Genomic DNA, 16,820 nt, shown 5'->3' on the forward strand with positions numbered 1-16,820 from the left:
CACATTAAAATACAAATGGCTTTTCTGCTTTATAAAATCAGTTGCGGTAACAGTGTTCACCGTCGTGTTTGTGAGATATGTCTAATCCTGTTTTTGTCAGCCAAAGAGAACTCATACGTTTTAAAGGTGTTGTCTACAAATATATGCAATTCGTAGGCAATCAATTGTTGATGACATTTGAACCGATAAATGCACAAATTCATTAAATATATCAAAAGTTTCGAATCAATTATATATTGAAATTAATGCTGAGAGCTTAACTTGAACTGCAACAAAGTGAACAGTTTAGTTAAACATTTTTTTATTTGTTTTGGCCGAGTTAAAAGACCCATATAATAAAAAATGTACGGATGAACTATGTTTTAAATTTTATATGACTGTCTCGTGGAATGACTAAACTGTGTTTCATTGTAGAAAACCTTTTATTGAAAAGGTAAAACACCGTAAAGAAGACGATAATTTCCTTCCGTCTTCAACAATTTTGAGATTTTTTAGAGACGAGCGGAATTATTGAACGCCTAAAAGCAGTTGCATTAACTGTTTGACCTGTCTGAATGATTTGTTGTGATCAATTTATTTTTGCAATTATATGAAGAACAGGCATGACAAGAGATCCGTCAAATCCTTTTGAAAATCGTAGAATGACTTCTTTTTACCATTGGCGTAGCCAGGAAAAATAGTAACTCCCGCCCACCTCCACAAGGGGTCTGGGGAGAAATTTTGAATTCAGAGCCTTGGAAACAGCATTTCCTGCGATTTGGAGGCAAATTATTTGTTGTACAATAAGTTGTAAAAACAATAAGTTTTATTAGCTGCATTCTTAATGTAGCAATCGTCGAAACTGAAACTAGTTAAAAAAGTACTATAAAGGTGGCTCAGAGAAACGTTACGCAGGAGACAATTGTCCCCTAAAACATAGTGAATCGAACTCATCAATGCCCCTGAATAGACAGAAGAAATTTGGATTAGCACAAAAAATAACATAGTATACGACACTTCCTAAAATGCATAGGTAGAGGTTGTTCTTAGCATTCCACTTTTTAGTTTACACTTATTTAGATTGGGGCAGGTAGACAGGGATGGCTTTATTCTTTAAAGTCAAGCTTCATTTTCTAATTGAAGTACCATGCAATATAAAAGTAAATATAAAAAAAAATACTATACCACAGTGTGCGAATTAACGGTGTGCAATGTGTAATTTGCAAATCGTTTTGGCTAAAATGAAAACAAATTGCTTATCACTTTTTCAAACAATATGCAAAAAAAGTCGTTATTGATTATTACCACATAAATTGAAAAAGGTTTTCAAGTTTAATCTTTACTGATCTTTACTTTACAAACGAGTGGGCTGCATGACATTAAAATCTTAGGCCGTGTCGACACAATGTCATCAAATTAAAAGATGTTGTCACTTTGAGACTGGTAAGTCTGAAACACTCAACATACATGGTGCTTATATGCTTATGACAATAGTGGTGTAATACATTATTAATGTCAATTTTTGCATTTGCGTTGTTTTGTACACTGTTACGTACTGTTTTTGGCATCATAGCTATTTTAAATATTTTCGATAAAATCAGGAAAAAGTTTCATTTTGACTCTTAAAAAAAGACAAAAAAAACTTAAATAAGCCAAATTTGAAAAATAAACCAAAGGAATTTTGATTTTAAATGAGCCTAACGTGAGAAAAAAAGCCAAATTTGGCTCAAAATATTAAGGCAAATTGGCAACCTTGAGCAGCCATATTTTTATTTTACATATTGCTTGTAATATGACATAAATATGATGTTTTTTTAGTGTAAGTAAACATCAAGGATGTTACTGTTAATAATCAGAAGACAAAAGTATATTCAGTGTTTCTCTTTTCACTTTGTCTATCTTGCCATCTTGTCGAAAGGTTGTAGCTACCAGCAAAGTTAATACAGTAAAAAATAAATGGAAACATTAAATGCTGACTCGCTTGAGTACTAGGATGATGGCCAATAGGTGAATTTATTGTGCTGTAGAGTTTGCACAAAAAAAAGAGGATAGAATTACATGCGCAAAAAATTTCTCATAGACTTGTAACTGGATCAGCGGTTGTAAAGAAAAACACTGTCGTAAACATGATTAATTTAGCAATTAGCGCTGTATAATAATCAGCCTAATATCGATTTCATTATTTTTGTCAAAAAAAATTGCACATCGTTTTTTTTCAACTAATTCGCACACTGCTATACTTATCATTTGTTTGTCTACAAATTTTTCAACCACCTTATTCCTGATTCCTCTTTTTGTTCAATGATATCTTTGTGAATAGATATTCTACACAAAGAGCTAAGCCGACCTTGACCTATTCTATTGCTCAAATAGCTTTTTACCCTTTTCAAGCAAGAAAACGACATCTCTACTGACTCACTTTCCACTGCCAAGACACCATTCAATTTTAACAAATTTACCACTTGATGTAAACTTGACTGGAGCTTAAATTTGTAGATGTATTTAAGCACCTCATTACTGCACTCTTTGTGAAAGTCCTTGTCGTTGTAAATGAAGGAAAGTTGACTCTCAAAGTTTGGATGTCAAAAGAGGACTATACTTATCTTTGAGAAGATTTAAATTCTCCTGGAACTATGCCCTTCCATGTAGTAAATAGTTTAGGATTTACAAGATCTAAAAACTCGAACTGGTTTATATCTTGAAATCTTTCACTTAATATGCCTTTAATGGAATCAGTAATCTTAAAATAAAGCTGTTTGTAATTGTATGTACTATCTGCTCTGGTTGCTGGTGGGCTTACTTTTCTAGTGCAGTTTGATAAAACTCGGTAAAAGCTTGATCTGTGCGAAGTGATACAATAAACTGCTTGAAATTGTCAATCTTGTTTATGCCATAATTAAAATGGGTTTCCCTATTTTGAAGAATGGAATACAAAATTGCGGACTTTTCTAAAATCCTGTAAAAACACACACTTGAAAACAAAGTATCAAGATAATGCAGTAAGCCACTTATTTTCATCATCCCATTCAGCTGGTTGTTCAAGTACCCCTCAAAATATCTAAAAGTTTTTCATAGTTTTTGTGCAATACAATCTAGAGCGATAATACCATCTTGTTTCACCAGGGGCAGGAAACTCAAGGTTGTTATATGTGAGAAAAGCTTTTCTTTTTGGGGCATTGCTTGTAAATGTGAGAGTTATTTACAAAGGACAAACAGCAGTTGATACTGGAGGGGTCGCCGGGCAGTTTTTTATAAATTTGCTCAATAAAGTGAGTGAAATATTTTTTGAAGGTGATGCCTACCAAAGTCCAGTATATAATGCTGGTGTTGTTGCATCAGGAATTATGAAATATATCGGAACAATTATTGTCCATAGTATTTTGCAAGGTGGACCTGGTTTTCCGATATTCAGTCCTTCGGTGTAGAGATATTTTTCCACTGGTAATTTTGAACTGGCTATGAGAACTGCAAACACTGGAATATGTACTGCACACATAAAGAATTTCCTCGATCAGATGATACACTGCTTACCTCGATCAGATGATACAGATGCAAACTTAATTTTTGTTGCCATTTCTTACTGTATTAGTCGACATTGTTTGACGAATTGTTGAAATTTGTCTGGCATATCTACGTATATTATTACATGAATATTACAGAGCAATCTTACACATAGTTACTGTGTGCCTTGATATATACTTCAATTGCATGGACATGCATGATCATCAAGGGCGGATTATTTGGGGGTGGCAGGGAGAAGCGCACCTTCCTAAAAAATTCCCCAGCACCCTCCTAAGAAAAATTCTAAAATGGGATCACGTAATGTAGATGCTTAATATAACAGTATTAGAGGTTATGAAGTTTTACAGTAAGACTGAGTAAAAGTTGAACTTTTCATTTCAAACGCAATCATATATTTTATACCAACACCATTTTCAATCGAGTATTACCATGTGCGTTTTCATGAAAATATTAAAGTTGAAATAAATTACTAAATGCGCGCTCATTGACAAAGGTAATAATATTTTCGTTATGCAAGTGGTACACTCTTCTGTAAGCCTAAAAATCTGCATTACTCCAAAGCTCTAGCAACTTTAGCTACGATAACTATGCATACCCCTCTCGGAAAATCTGCACCCCTCCTTTCAAATAAGCATTGATCTGCCCCTGATGATCATCCTGTCGAACGAAACCTGTGTTTTCTCTTAAATGTCTCCATGACTTATACTATCTTCTTACTTCATAAGAAACCATTCATTTGGAAATGCATAGAGCATGTTTTGTTAAAAGTGGCATTATAGGCACTGCTATATTAGGAATAATTCTTAAAACATTGCGTTAATGGCATTCACAACATGCATGTACGTGTGAATTTTGTCAAATAAGTTGTTGTTTTTACTTGATAAAGCTGTAATATAGGCAGACTGATCTTCAGTTAAATTTAGTGTGGTTTCAGGTACAACCACACCAGCTACATTTTCAATTTCATCACGTGCTTCTATTTCATATGATTCAACTTTATCGCTTGATAGTACGTTGTCTAAATTTGAGTTGCTTTGTGTTGCACATCTTACAATGCTTTCTCACCAAAGATGCAAAGGCGATAGCCCTCAAGTAGTAACATCTCTATGAAGCCTTTCAACTCGTTGGTTGTGAGCTGAAGCACCTGTGATGATACTTCCCCTGTTTGTTCCACGGCTTTCCAACAACATTCGAGCAACAGCCACGTTTTCAAGTCCATGATCACATCTCACTCATGAAGGTAATCCATATGAGCGACATGCGTTTTGGAATAAATCTAAAACTGGGTTTGCTCTGTTGTTAGTAGCACAGCTTAAATAGGGTATCAACCTTGAATAGCCATCAATGGATGTATGAACCACCATTCGCCAGCGAATCATTTTATGGTTCCCGTCGATGTGCCACAGAGCATTTGCAGTACCTACATTTTAATTTCTTCTGCGAATTGCTCTCCGCCAACGAAGTGCTCTTCCAACTGGACCCAATTCACGCATTAATGTCCTCACACGTGACTGTTGCACCCTTATATCTCGGCTCCTCTGTGCACCTACCATACGTGTTTGTCCTATTTCTGGAGTAACACTCATAATCTCTTGCATTGTTTCGCTAAGTTCAATGTCACTTATGGTAGACCAAGATTCTTCTACATCAATTTGAAACTCTACACGTCTTCGTTGTAATGTTTTTGTTGAGATACCCAATAATTCAGCAATTCTAGTCCAAGAAAAGGCAATTCCTAAGAAATTCTACTAATCTCTTAGATATTTCGAGTCGCCGTTGACTTCTTGTGCCTGTGTACCTTCTATGGCAATTGTAGGTTGGAGTATAAGGTATCTGATTCTGAAGGTCGTTGATAAGGTTATGAAAGAAACTCTGAAGTCGACTTAAATAAAAGGATAACTGGTGCATATCATAAAAACTCGCCATATCAAAATCATTTATAAGATTTAATGCTCTCTGTTTTAACGTGAAAACAATGTCCCCAGTATCTGAAAGTCGCTCATTTATGCGCTCTAAACCGTCGATATTGTCAAAAAATAGGTGTTCTGAAATGATAAAATGCTCTGCTTCAGCAATAATTGCTTTAGTTCTGAAAGAATAAATAAAGACTGTGTTCCGAGCCTCCAATGCCTCCTAAACCCGCCATTTTGAATTTGAGAAAAAAGCGCGTAAACCATGGAAAATTGATAATTTAGTAGGCAAAGCATATTCATACACGCATCTTCCTCTTTATTGGTTTCTACTTAAATCAATAAGTGAGTACAGATTTTAACATATGAATATATGAATATGAGCCGCCCAATTTTCTAAGTTCTGCCGCTCCTGTTGTTTGCTCATTGGAATTTTTTGTGCATTTTTCAAAGTGATAATTGTCACGAATGGCGAACCACGTGAGATCGCGTTGGCACGTGGGCTTTCCACGACGCCAGAGAAGCGTGGACTATGATTTATCAAGTGAAGTCAATCGTGCTGCCCTGGCCAGACTGAAACCCATTGATGAGCAAGGCACGATAGAACTTGCAGGGTCCATTCCCATAGTGTTTGACGTTGACGAAAACGGGAGTAAGGTGCAAAATAGTTTAGCTGATCAATTGAAACTGGCGGCAATTTATGACGACCAAAAAACGATCAATAATATTTTGAGAGAAAAAACAAGTGACCGTGAAAGTTAGTATTTCGTTGATGAAATATTAATCTCTTTTCCTTCAACCAGCTCAATATTTAAATGTTCTTTTGTAGTTCAAACATTGCTCTCGAAAACTGATGAAAGAGGACAACCATGTATATTTTACGCTTTGGAGTGGCGTAGTCTTAATTCTCTTACTTCCTTGTTAAATTACGCAAAAGACCCCAAGTGTGTGATAGCTAAGAACGGAGAGAGTGTACTTCATGTAGCCACCGGAATGGGTGACGTAGGTAAGGCTAGAAGCCATGCTGCGTATTCGGACTTAAGCTTTTCTGTTTGATAAGTTGTTGAAAGCAAAATTTTCTTGAAATGTTTTTTGTGAAATTTGATTGATATTAACATACTATCAAGCTTGTTGTCACTGCTGTAATGGATGACTTTGCTTTAAAATGTAGGTCATACCTATGAGCAATTATGTATAGAATCACTCTTGGCATTCTTACACTAGCCTCGTGCTAACTCCAATCCTTACTCTAACTAATCACGAAGTAATTTTACCCACTACCATGCAGTTGCCATTCACGTATTCATATAGTTGTTTGTCTCTACGTAGCAAGTTATCTGTGTTGAATTTTGTTGTAGGCCAAGGTATTTCATAGTTATACTCTTTGCCAAGGGATATTTTAAGGATCTTACACAGGAAGGCACCAATCTCAAGACACCCGTTAAGCGTGAGCCATGTGGCAGAGGGACCTGAAATACCCTTCCCAAGTAAAATTTTAAAACTGCATCGTTGTAAATGCTATTTTATGCATTTGAAAGCAATTTACTAACAACGTAAGAGACATGCTATGAAATAACCATTCTTTCTTCAACCGAGAATGTATTATCCGCAATATAATATTTGAAATATTAATTACTAAAACACGCCAAAGGGCCCAAGATGGAGAGGGGGGTTTGATTCAGTGCGAGGCCAACATGAGTGCCTGAGATTTTCATTATCACCTTATCTCTTTGTGATGTAGCTTTTCTTCGTAACTTGTTGCAACATGACATCATTGTTGATCTTGTAAACCATGTTGAAAGCGTGAATGCCCGATCGCCACTTCATTTTGCCGCAACGTTCAACCATGTTGAGATCGCCAAGGTGTTGCTAGAACACGGTGGAAAGATAACAAAGGTTGATATCATAAGAAGATGTCCAGTGTACATCGCTGCTGCTAAAGGACATGCTAATATGCTTGAACTTTTCCTGAAACACGGTAAAACGATTTTTGCAAAATGATATGTGTATTTTGTTTAATGACTTTCGTCGTCGGCAGAAGGATTAAGGATTTTTCGTTTGTCCTCCTGAAATGTGAAAATGTTATTTGATTGAACGATAGGTACAGTCGGCGGTCAGTCGCTCCCTTTCTGCTGCCTATGTATTTATAAAACACTTCTATTTCAGAAAAAAGCAGAATGCAAGAGTTATTGTTCAGCGAGGATTATGGTGGCCTGTTTCACCGCAATATACTTCATGTTGCTGTGGACAGTGGTGATGAACGCATTGTACAAGTTTGTCTGCAAGATGAAGATGTGATTCGTGAAGATTTGCGCGAAGAAATCAGACATGATTTATTGATTCATGCGGCTTGCGAAAATGGCATGAAGAAGAGTTTATTTCGATTTATGGAAGTCATGGGACATTTGGACTTCCTTCAGTTGAACAGAAAGGATAAACAAGGATTCACCCCGATTCATAAGTAGGTTTTACGTTTCATTCGTATCATCTGTACATTTAATCATTCAGGACTTTTGGACTTAAGCCTGACGTTATCACTTTGACAATTTATTTCATTCTAGAGCCGCAATCAATAATCACAGTGATATTGTCTCTTACATTGGATCAAAATCCAAGATTTTCTCAATGAAAAGACGAAAAACTCCCAGTCTGCCTTGGTCCTTGCCGCTCAACGCGGTCATGTTCGTGTCGTTGAAGAACTGCTTAAATTGAAAGCTGATTTTACCCTTCGTGATGACAGCAATAGAACGGTTCTTCACTATGCAATTGCATATCCTGAAACATTGAGAATTTTGCTGAAGGTATACAATTTGCACTTGGTTGCTATCGTTTTGTTTGGAGATAAAAGCGAAGCTTAAATTTTAATCATAATCAAACACAATGTAGAAAAAGATCTCGTGCCGTTGCTTATTAACGAGAAAGAGATAGACGGTTATACTCCCATTCATAATGCCGCCTTAAAAGGAGTACTTGAGGTAAGTGGGTTGCTTTGCTTTGAAATTAAGTCAAGACATACACAAGTACATTACAGGAGGCTCATTTCTTTATTTCAGAGTGTCCGTATTTTGTTAGAATATAACGCTGATCTGAATGTCTTCACGAACAATTTTCGTTCGCCATTACATTGCGCTGTTAGTTCACAGAACTCTGATGTGGTTGAATTAATCCTAGCCAATGAACCAGCTTTGATCAACAAGTTTGATGCCGACAGGGAAACACCGCTTCATACAGCAGCGAAGTACAGTAGCCCAGAGGTCGTCAAATGTCTTGTGAATAACGGAGCAATGATCAATTTGGAAAATATATACAAACGAACAGCATTGCTTACAGCAGCTGTGGAAGGCAAAGCAGATGTTGTGAAGTATTTGCTAGATAAATGGGCGAAAATTACAAATGATTATGAGTTTTTTAACTGTTTGGATTGGGCCATCATGAATGACGATACAAAAAGCGCTATGGTGATGATGTGTCATGATAGATGGGAAAGTGTATGTTTCATTATAATGTATTTGATTTTATTGCCAGTGTAGCAATTCGGTAGAGGGCATAGCATTCGGTTTGACAGTAAGTATATGTTCAACATATTTTTTATTCTTGTGAATCTTCGGTGTACTGGTGTTGTTGTGTTTTGACAAACTGTCGTTTACGAACAACACCGAACCTGTTTTCAGATTATTTACGAGACAAAAAATGGTCCAGAAGGAACGATGGCGAAGTTGATTTCTAAGAATATGTCCGAAGTGGCGTATCGAGCTCTTTCTAACAGCATGAAAACCACAGGACACCCAGAGAGTACTGACTATTTGGTTGAATACGACTTTTTGTTTTTACAAACTGCAGGTGTGGTGAGCAAGCTATCTCATATAGAAAATAAAGATCTACTTTTGAATCTCAACATAATCAAAAGAAAGTTCTCAAAAAACGTTAAAAAGTTGAGAATGCTACAATTCTCGTAGTACCTATTACGCTTAATGGCTCCGCCAAGTGGGGTGTGTGCAATGTTTTCTACACAAAGAAAATGTTATTGCTCTGTATTTTCTTAATTTGTACAATTAAAAAGTATAAACAAACAATTATAATCACCATGATCGCCACCACAACAACCACCACCACCATCACCATCACCACCACCACAACAACCACAATCACAACAACCACTATCACCACAACAACCACCACAACCATAACCACCAAAACCACCACCACCACAACCACCATCACCACCACCACAACAACCACCACCACCACAACAACCACCACCACCACCACCATCACTATCAACACCACCACAACAACCACCATCATCACCACCACCACCAGTCTATACATCATCGCTTCCATATACTGATGAAGTATTGTATTGTCTGCAAAAAGTCGCCAAGGTTGGATGAAAGAAACAGTCACGTGATTGGGTTATTTATATTATATTTGAATAAGATATTTTGTATAGACATAGCCACTGACTACGCTTTTTAGAACCATGTTTTCATTTTACTGTTTTCATCGTGTACATCCTCTGTCTCCTTTTTCACAAGGCTTTCCTTATAGTTATCCTTTTTTCGCAGTTACAAACAAGGGAGGTAAAAAACTCAAGCCATTGACCGCCATCAAAGCGATGTTGCGAAATGACAGTTACCAATGCCTATGTCATCCTGTCTGCCTTAGATACCTTAAAAACAAATGGATGGAATTTGGATGGAAAATGAACATAGCAAGTTTTATGTCTTATTTCTTGTTTTTGGTTTCTCTTAACGTCTACGCGTTTGGAATTCCTTCATATAAGGCGTCTGTTGACAAAGATGGTAATGTGAAGATTAATCAAAATACATAACAACGGTAACTCCAAGTAACGTAAACATTTTGATTCAACGTTTCCACTTTATTTAGTCATCATCAGAAATGATTATGTTACATGTGAATGCATTATATGTAGACTCTATGTGATTTGATGAAGTTAACAGAAGACAGATAGTTCTCTCTTTCCTCGACACAAGACTACACGAACATACTACTACAGACAACAAATCAAAAATCTATATACTGCGTACGCATTTAATATAATCATTCCTGATGATGACTAAATAGAGTAGAAATGTTGAATCAAAATCCTTACGATATTTGGAGTTACCGTTGTTATGTATTTTAATTAAAATACTCAGTGGTTCCCGAAAACATTTTCGAGGAGATTAATTATTTCACGATTTTCTTGAATTTGTTTAGTTTTATGTTTTCGTTATTGAAACTATTTGTGTTTAGAATTACCAAATGCGTCGATAAATGTTAAGGTAGCGATGCTTATCTGTCTCATATCTGCTGGCGTTCAAACATTGAAAGAAATCGGTCAGGTTAGCATTTTCAGTTTGTGCTCGTAAAAGTTCCCTCATATAAACCATGTATATTATAAATACCGCTTTATGTTTGTGCTCGTTGCAAAGCTGTTATAAAATATTAGGCACTGCCAACAAAAAATGAGACTTATTCATGACAGCAGAATGATACGTAGAATGAAAACGTATGTATTTTGCCTTGAAACATAGGCTTTCTCAGTGAAGGTGTGATTGATAACCTTGCAGTTGCAGAACAACAATAGCATGACGTCAACAATATGGCTGCTTTTTGTTAAAGTTTATTTATCTTTTTAGTTTTATTTTAATTTAGTGATGAACGTTACAGTTTTAATTGGCAGTATTAGTATTTTGTTTCATTTTATCTTCAACAGCAATCTTTCATTTCTATAACATTTCTGTACGAAATGACGAGCTACAAACCTATAACAATAATTTTTTGTGTATAGGGCTGAATTTTTTGTCCTTTCCCCTGTATAAGAATGGCGAAATCGTTAAAAAGGAATTTACAGAATATGTCTACGCTTAATTTGATCTCTTGATATACTCTATTTAATTATGTAGTTATTCTTTTACAAATTCAATTATCTTATGGACAAAGTCAACTATTTGGAATGTGTTCTCTACGTATCAACATTCATCTTTGCTGTACCAAGTAACGACAGTATGTCTGTAAAGACAAGTTTTCAATGGATGGCCTGTTCTGTAGCGTTATTCTGTGCTTGGATAAATCTTATTATGTATTTAAAAAGTTTGCCTCCTACGGTATAATTATTCTCATGATGAGGAAAACTTCTTTCACACTAATCAAGGTTCGTCTGCTGAAGTTATGACTTCTCCTCTACCCTAATGTTTAATGATATCAACAATTCTTATTTAGGTCATGGGTCTTTTAATATTTTTCTTGGTCGCTTTTGCTGCCGCTTTTACAGTAATAATGAATGATAGACAGGGATTTGAGACGTTTGGCGTGTCTATCTTAACTGGAGCAACGATGACGATGGGAGAGTTTGATTTTAAAGAGACATTTCTCGGTGACCACTCTGATTACAACACATTTTATCCATTACAGTTGGTCCTCCTTGTTGGTTTTCTCGTCGTTATGCCTATCATTATTATGAACCTTCTGCTTGCCCTTGCCATTGATGGTACCAACAATAAGGTTATGCAACACGCTAAGCAGCAGAAACACGTTCAAACGGTAAGGATATTAATGAAGCTATCAAATTAGATCCTAAAGATAACGTATGTCAATGAAGTTAGTGATGAATGAACGTCAGACAACAAGAGCAGTCTTTACAGTATCTAAAATATAAACTAAGATAACGTGTGTCGGTGTAGGTAGTGATGAATGAGCAATGGAGAACGAGAACAGTCTTTGCACGATCTATAATATAAGCTATGATAACGTGTGTCATTGTAGGTAGTGATTAATGAAAACAGATAACGGGGACAATTTTTACACTACTTAAACTAAGATAACGGTGTATGTGGTGATGAATGAATGAGGTCAATAAAAGTAATCGTTATGACATTTATAACATTTTTCTTTTAATTGATTTAGGCGGAAATGATAATTGACATGGAACGGAAGTGGTCTTTATTTCCATGGCGAAGTAGAAAAACACTCATACCTTGTTTCCAGGAGAGACCCAATAAGACATCCAACTTTACCCGCGCAGTTTGGGATTTTATGTTTTACGGTCCGGATGTTTTTACAGATGTACTCGATGAGAACCGGGAAGAAATGGGAAAGAAGCAAGACATGTCAGCGTTGTTTGAAATGGTGAAAGAACTGCAAAACAGAATGCTGTTTTGCAAAAGCAGAATGCTGTTTTGCAAAATAAAATGTTAGAGATTCAAAACGAATTTACAATGGAAAGGAATCGAAGATCAATGGAGTATGTCCGAATGAGTCAAGATAAACGAAACGCTACTACTGAATTTCGAGGTAACATTTCTTATTTGTAAAAATTTTACTGAATTTTCCACAAACACACTTCAAAGCCATGTAAAGACTGTTCTTGTTCTCTGTTGTTCATTCATCACTACCTACACTGACACACGTTATCTTAGTTTTTATTTTAGTTAATTCAAAGACTGATCTCTGTCTCTGTTGTTCATTCATTACTACATACACTGACACACGTTATTTTAGTTTAGTTAATGTAAAGACAGTTCTTGTTCTCTTTTGTTCATACATCCCTACCTACTTTGACCTACGTTCCATAGTTTGTATTTTAGGGAATTTAAAGACTGTTCTTGTTCTTTGTTGTTTATACATACATTGTAAGTAGTGGAGAAGCTGTTGCCCTTACGTACTTTTGTATTTTCTTAACTAGGTTACAGTGAGAGCATAGAAACCTTTAATCCAGAGGAGACAAGAGCAACATGAGTCAGGTATGCGTCTACGAGCTCTCACCCAAAGATAGAGGCTGGCTACGTCACTGTTATAACTAAATGAACTGCTGCAATTGTTTAACTAGATTGTAAAGAGAGGCAGGAGTCTTTACAGAAGAACAAAGAGAATGAACAAACAAAAAGATTCTCGCCGTTTTTTTCAGGAATCGAAGAGGCGATACAGTCGTATGAATTCAGAAGATCTGATGCCAAAATCAGGACAATAACAGATATGAAATAATAGCAATTCGTAATTTCTAAACATAAGTACTCACGTGTATTATTTATACATGAAAAATTTCTCAATTCTGAATGGTTTAGAGCAGGGCTATTTTTAGTAAATACCAATGTAGATTTGTATTAATAACTTGCCGGCTGAAATACATACGCTGAAGTTAAAAATCAACAGAATTAAGAAATATTTTCATATATATTATTAATAATCAATAGTTTCCTCATAGTTTCTCGTGCGATTTTGCATAAACTTGCCAAAAAAATTGAATTAGGTTATTATTGACTGTGCATGAGGCTGTATGTTAGTAAAGGTAAGAAATCATTGATTTAGTTTAAAACTGCCAACACTGAACCAAAATGCATCTTTTTTTTTTTTTGTTATAGGTAGCGAACTTATCTTAATTTGAAAAAATGTGCACGATTCTAATTCAAACGAGAGCGTAAGACTTATATTACGCTTTGTTGTTCATGTGCATTTACATATGATGATATAAAGTAAAGAATGTTAACAAAATCTATGTAGACGGTAAACAATTGTATCAGTTCGGAAATTGAGTTCAGTAATTTTACTAATTGTGTTTTATGACTGCACTATCTAAATCCCGATCTACGATATTACAATATGTTTTATTCAAGGTGCTCATGCTGTATTTGACTGCTGATGGAATCTTATGTGTTTGCTTTTTTGCTAATATAAAACAACTAAAATTGTAGCAATATTTAACGTTTATAACTAGTAAGAAATAAAATGCATATGAAACTAAGCAATCAATGTTTTAGGAAAAGTATATTTTGCACCAAAAAAACCTTTTTAAAAGAATTTAATGTAATAATTTTGAAGGCAAGAGAAGAAAACCTTCCTGATATACATATCCCTCCCCCCCAGCAAGTTTCTCTCGAAGATCACGCGTGACGTACACGTTAATTTTAGACTTGAGACATTTTGAAATTCCCTCCTAATTCCTAAATATGCCATGAGAGGTTTTCTTCTACAGATGCCGTTAGTCTTTTCAATTTTTTCGATTGGGACTGAACTACAATGTATTGCTCGGTGATACTACAATCAAGATACATACGAAGAACGAGGAGTGTAATTTATCGAACAGAGAACGACGACACTTTGCAATAGGGCCTGCAATGGCGGCAAATTAGAGTTTTTACAGAATGCCTGTATGAAAAATATCTATTCATTATTTATTTAACGAGACTGGATGTAATCTTATTTTGTCATCAATGGATATGAAAATGTAGACGCATCGGCGAATGCTTTTAAAAGTCGACAAAAAAAGGCATACAAGACGGCAAAAAATGCCTGAAGACAAGTGTTTTGGAAAGAAGGTAGGTGAAATAGTCCTGCTTCGTATGTCAATAAAATAACGTCAATGCCATTTTTTTTGGGGGGGGGGGTCTCAATTTCATGGTTTTGTCGTAGTTTGATAATGTGGATTCAAGCCTGTCAAAGTTCAACCAGTACACCTGAGATTGATAATCTCCCGACAAACGAACATCGTCTTTGTTCAATGTAAAAGCTGCAATTATGTTCTTATGAACAGCTTTTCGTGTAAAGCCCGAAATCTTAATGCCGATTTTCTCTCTCCTTGTTACACATTTACAAGATCCCGTCCACTGCGGAATTCTCCATTCCCACGAAAGTTGATAGGCTACTTACATCTCCTTGCGTTTGCTCGTGAACTCTACAAAACCGTCAATTCAAGTATTAAGACTAAGTAAAAGGAAGTTAAACTAAGTAAAAGGAAGTTAAACTAAGTAAAAGGAACTTTTTACTAAGGAACTTTTAACTAAGTAAAAGGAAGTTTTATTTAAAAGGATGTTTTTACTTATTTACATGTCTGCAGTCTATTTATACTGCCTTATAATTTCGTATAAATATTGCTGTCACTAGTTTGTTTTGAATCAAACAGCGTCTATGTTCGTTAAAACTTTCTTTCAGAAGTTGACGAATTTATTTCACTTGACGAATTTATTCCCACGAAAGTTGACAGGCTACTTACATCTCTTTGCGTTTGTTCGTGAACTCCACAAAACCGTCAATTCAAGTATTAAGACTATACATGCTATAAAAAAGACATCTTTATTTTTTTCAAAGGAGTTATGCATAAAGAAATTTTAGTGAACGGTACAAGGTAAATGGTTCAAGTAATGAAACCCAAATAAAAAGAAAACGGTGTATACGTCACAAGATAATTTTTTGCGTGGGCTTGCAGTTCTTATGGAAGGTATGTAAAAGGAAATTTTTACTTATTTACACGTCTGCAGTCTATTTATACCAGAGGCGGAAGTTTTATTTAAAGGATGTTTTATTTAAAAGGATGTTTTTACTAATTTACATGTCTGCAGTCTATTTATACTGCCTCTTATTTTCGTATAAATATTGCTGTCACTAGTTGTTTTGAATCACACAGCGTCTATGTTCGTTAAAACTTTCTTTCAGAACTTGACGAATTTATTTCACTTATGCAGAAAGCATTGGAAAAATTAGCTCTATTGTTGATCACCTAAAATTATTAACTGTGCTACGTACGTGACTGAGTGTTTATAAAGGTTGTTTTTATTGATGCGATCAACATAAAACTCGACCAAACTGCATCTTTTGTTTCTTATAGTTTGCAAACATCTCGTGGTGTAAAACTGATCTGGACGATTTCTCTTAATTCAGGTGTGTAAGACTTTATCTACCCTGTTGAGTATGTGTGTACCTTTGATCTAATTTAAAGCTCCTTAGATACGAACAAATTTTCTGTGACAAATACTCGCATGTACGTGTGTACGGGCAATAAAATCTTTACGACAAATTTTTATGTGGCGAATTTTCTTTGATCGTCTGTACGTATCAACGTATCACATTTGGTTGATTTGTCTTATTATCTTTGTAGACCTTACAGACGAACAAAATCACTCATGTTCTCAAATTTTCTATGACAAATGCATTTGTTCAGAAGCTGACATGCTAGCTTTTGAACAAATGCATTTGTCAAAAAAAATTTTTTTAAAAATTCTCATACAGACGGGCAAATGACATTTGCCACATAAAAATTTGTCAAAAAAAATTTGCTCGTCTGAAAATCAAAATCAACGTAGCTGACAAATATTTATGAAAATTTGGACATTGTATTTGCTTTGTGGCTGCACTATTTTCTCCTTGCGTAGATTAACTTGTTTCACAACGGCCTCATGCTTTTCGACATGTTTTCTGAATTATGATTGTCTAAGTTGAATTTGTCGTAACGACTGACGCGCATCCGGAAAAAGTTGTGCGTAGCTACTTTTAAAGCTATGCTGTGATTTTATGAGGCGCCAAATTGGACTTTATTCTAAACTTACAATACAACATAACTTACTAAAATTATTTATGGCAAATTTTATATACTTCGAGATAAATCTATAAAATATGTCCGAAACTTGCTGTAGG

The 16,820-nt window shown here is 35.4% G+C and overlaps 2 protein-coding genes across 2 annotated transcripts in view; both read left to right on the forward strand.

Moving 5' to 3' along the window:
- The window catches only part of LOC124441682 (transient receptor potential cation channel subfamily A member 1-like), a 40,974-nt gene extending 29,447 nt beyond the window's left edge, over positions 1-11,527 (forward strand). The window contains exons 2-14 of the mRNA XM_046992149.1: positions 5,865-6,168; positions 6,241-6,417; positions 7,153-7,389; positions 7,578-7,872; positions 7,920-7,992; positions 8,045-8,212; positions 8,330-8,386; positions 8,465-8,869; positions 8,937-8,975; positions 9,083-9,251; positions 9,977-10,213; positions 10,668-10,756; positions 11,321-11,527. Coding sequence (XP_046848105.1) covers positions 5,880-6,168; positions 6,241-6,417; positions 7,153-7,389; positions 7,578-7,872; positions 7,920-7,992; positions 8,045-8,212; positions 8,330-8,386; positions 8,465-8,869; positions 8,937-8,975; positions 9,083-9,251; positions 9,977-10,213; positions 10,668-10,756; positions 11,321-11,527 — 2,442 coding nt within the window. The 5' untranslated portion in view covers positions 5,865-5,879. The remainder of the gene's footprint in view (positions 1-5,864; positions 6,169-6,240; positions 6,418-7,152; positions 7,390-7,577; positions 7,873-7,919; positions 7,993-8,044; positions 8,213-8,329; positions 8,387-8,464; positions 8,870-8,936; positions 8,976-9,082; positions 9,252-9,976; positions 10,214-10,667; positions 10,757-11,320) is intronic.
- Positions 11,528-11,538: 11 nt separating this feature from the next.
- Positions 11,539-13,252, forward strand: LOC124441683 (transient receptor potential cation channel subfamily A member 1-like). Its single transcript, XM_046992150.1, has 5 exons — positions 11,539-11,568; positions 11,637-11,957; positions 12,321-12,707; positions 13,099-13,156; positions 13,243-13,252. Exons 1-3 carry the CDS (start codon positions 11,539-11,541, stop codon positions 12,609-12,611), a joined length of 642 nt encoding a protein of 213 aa, XP_046848106.1. The 3' UTR covers positions 12,612-12,707; positions 13,099-13,156; positions 13,243-13,252.
- Positions 13,253-16,820: the final 3,568 nt, after the last annotated feature.

This window comes from Xenia sp. Carnegie-2017, unplaced genomic scaffold (assembly GCF_021976095.1).
Source record: "Xenia sp. Carnegie-2017 unplaced genomic scaffold, XeniaSp_v1 HiC_scaffold_20, whole genome shotgun sequence".
NCBI classification, from domain to species: Eukaryota; Metazoa; Cnidaria; class Anthozoa; order Malacalcyonacea; family Xeniidae; genus Xenia; species Xenia sp. Carnegie-2017.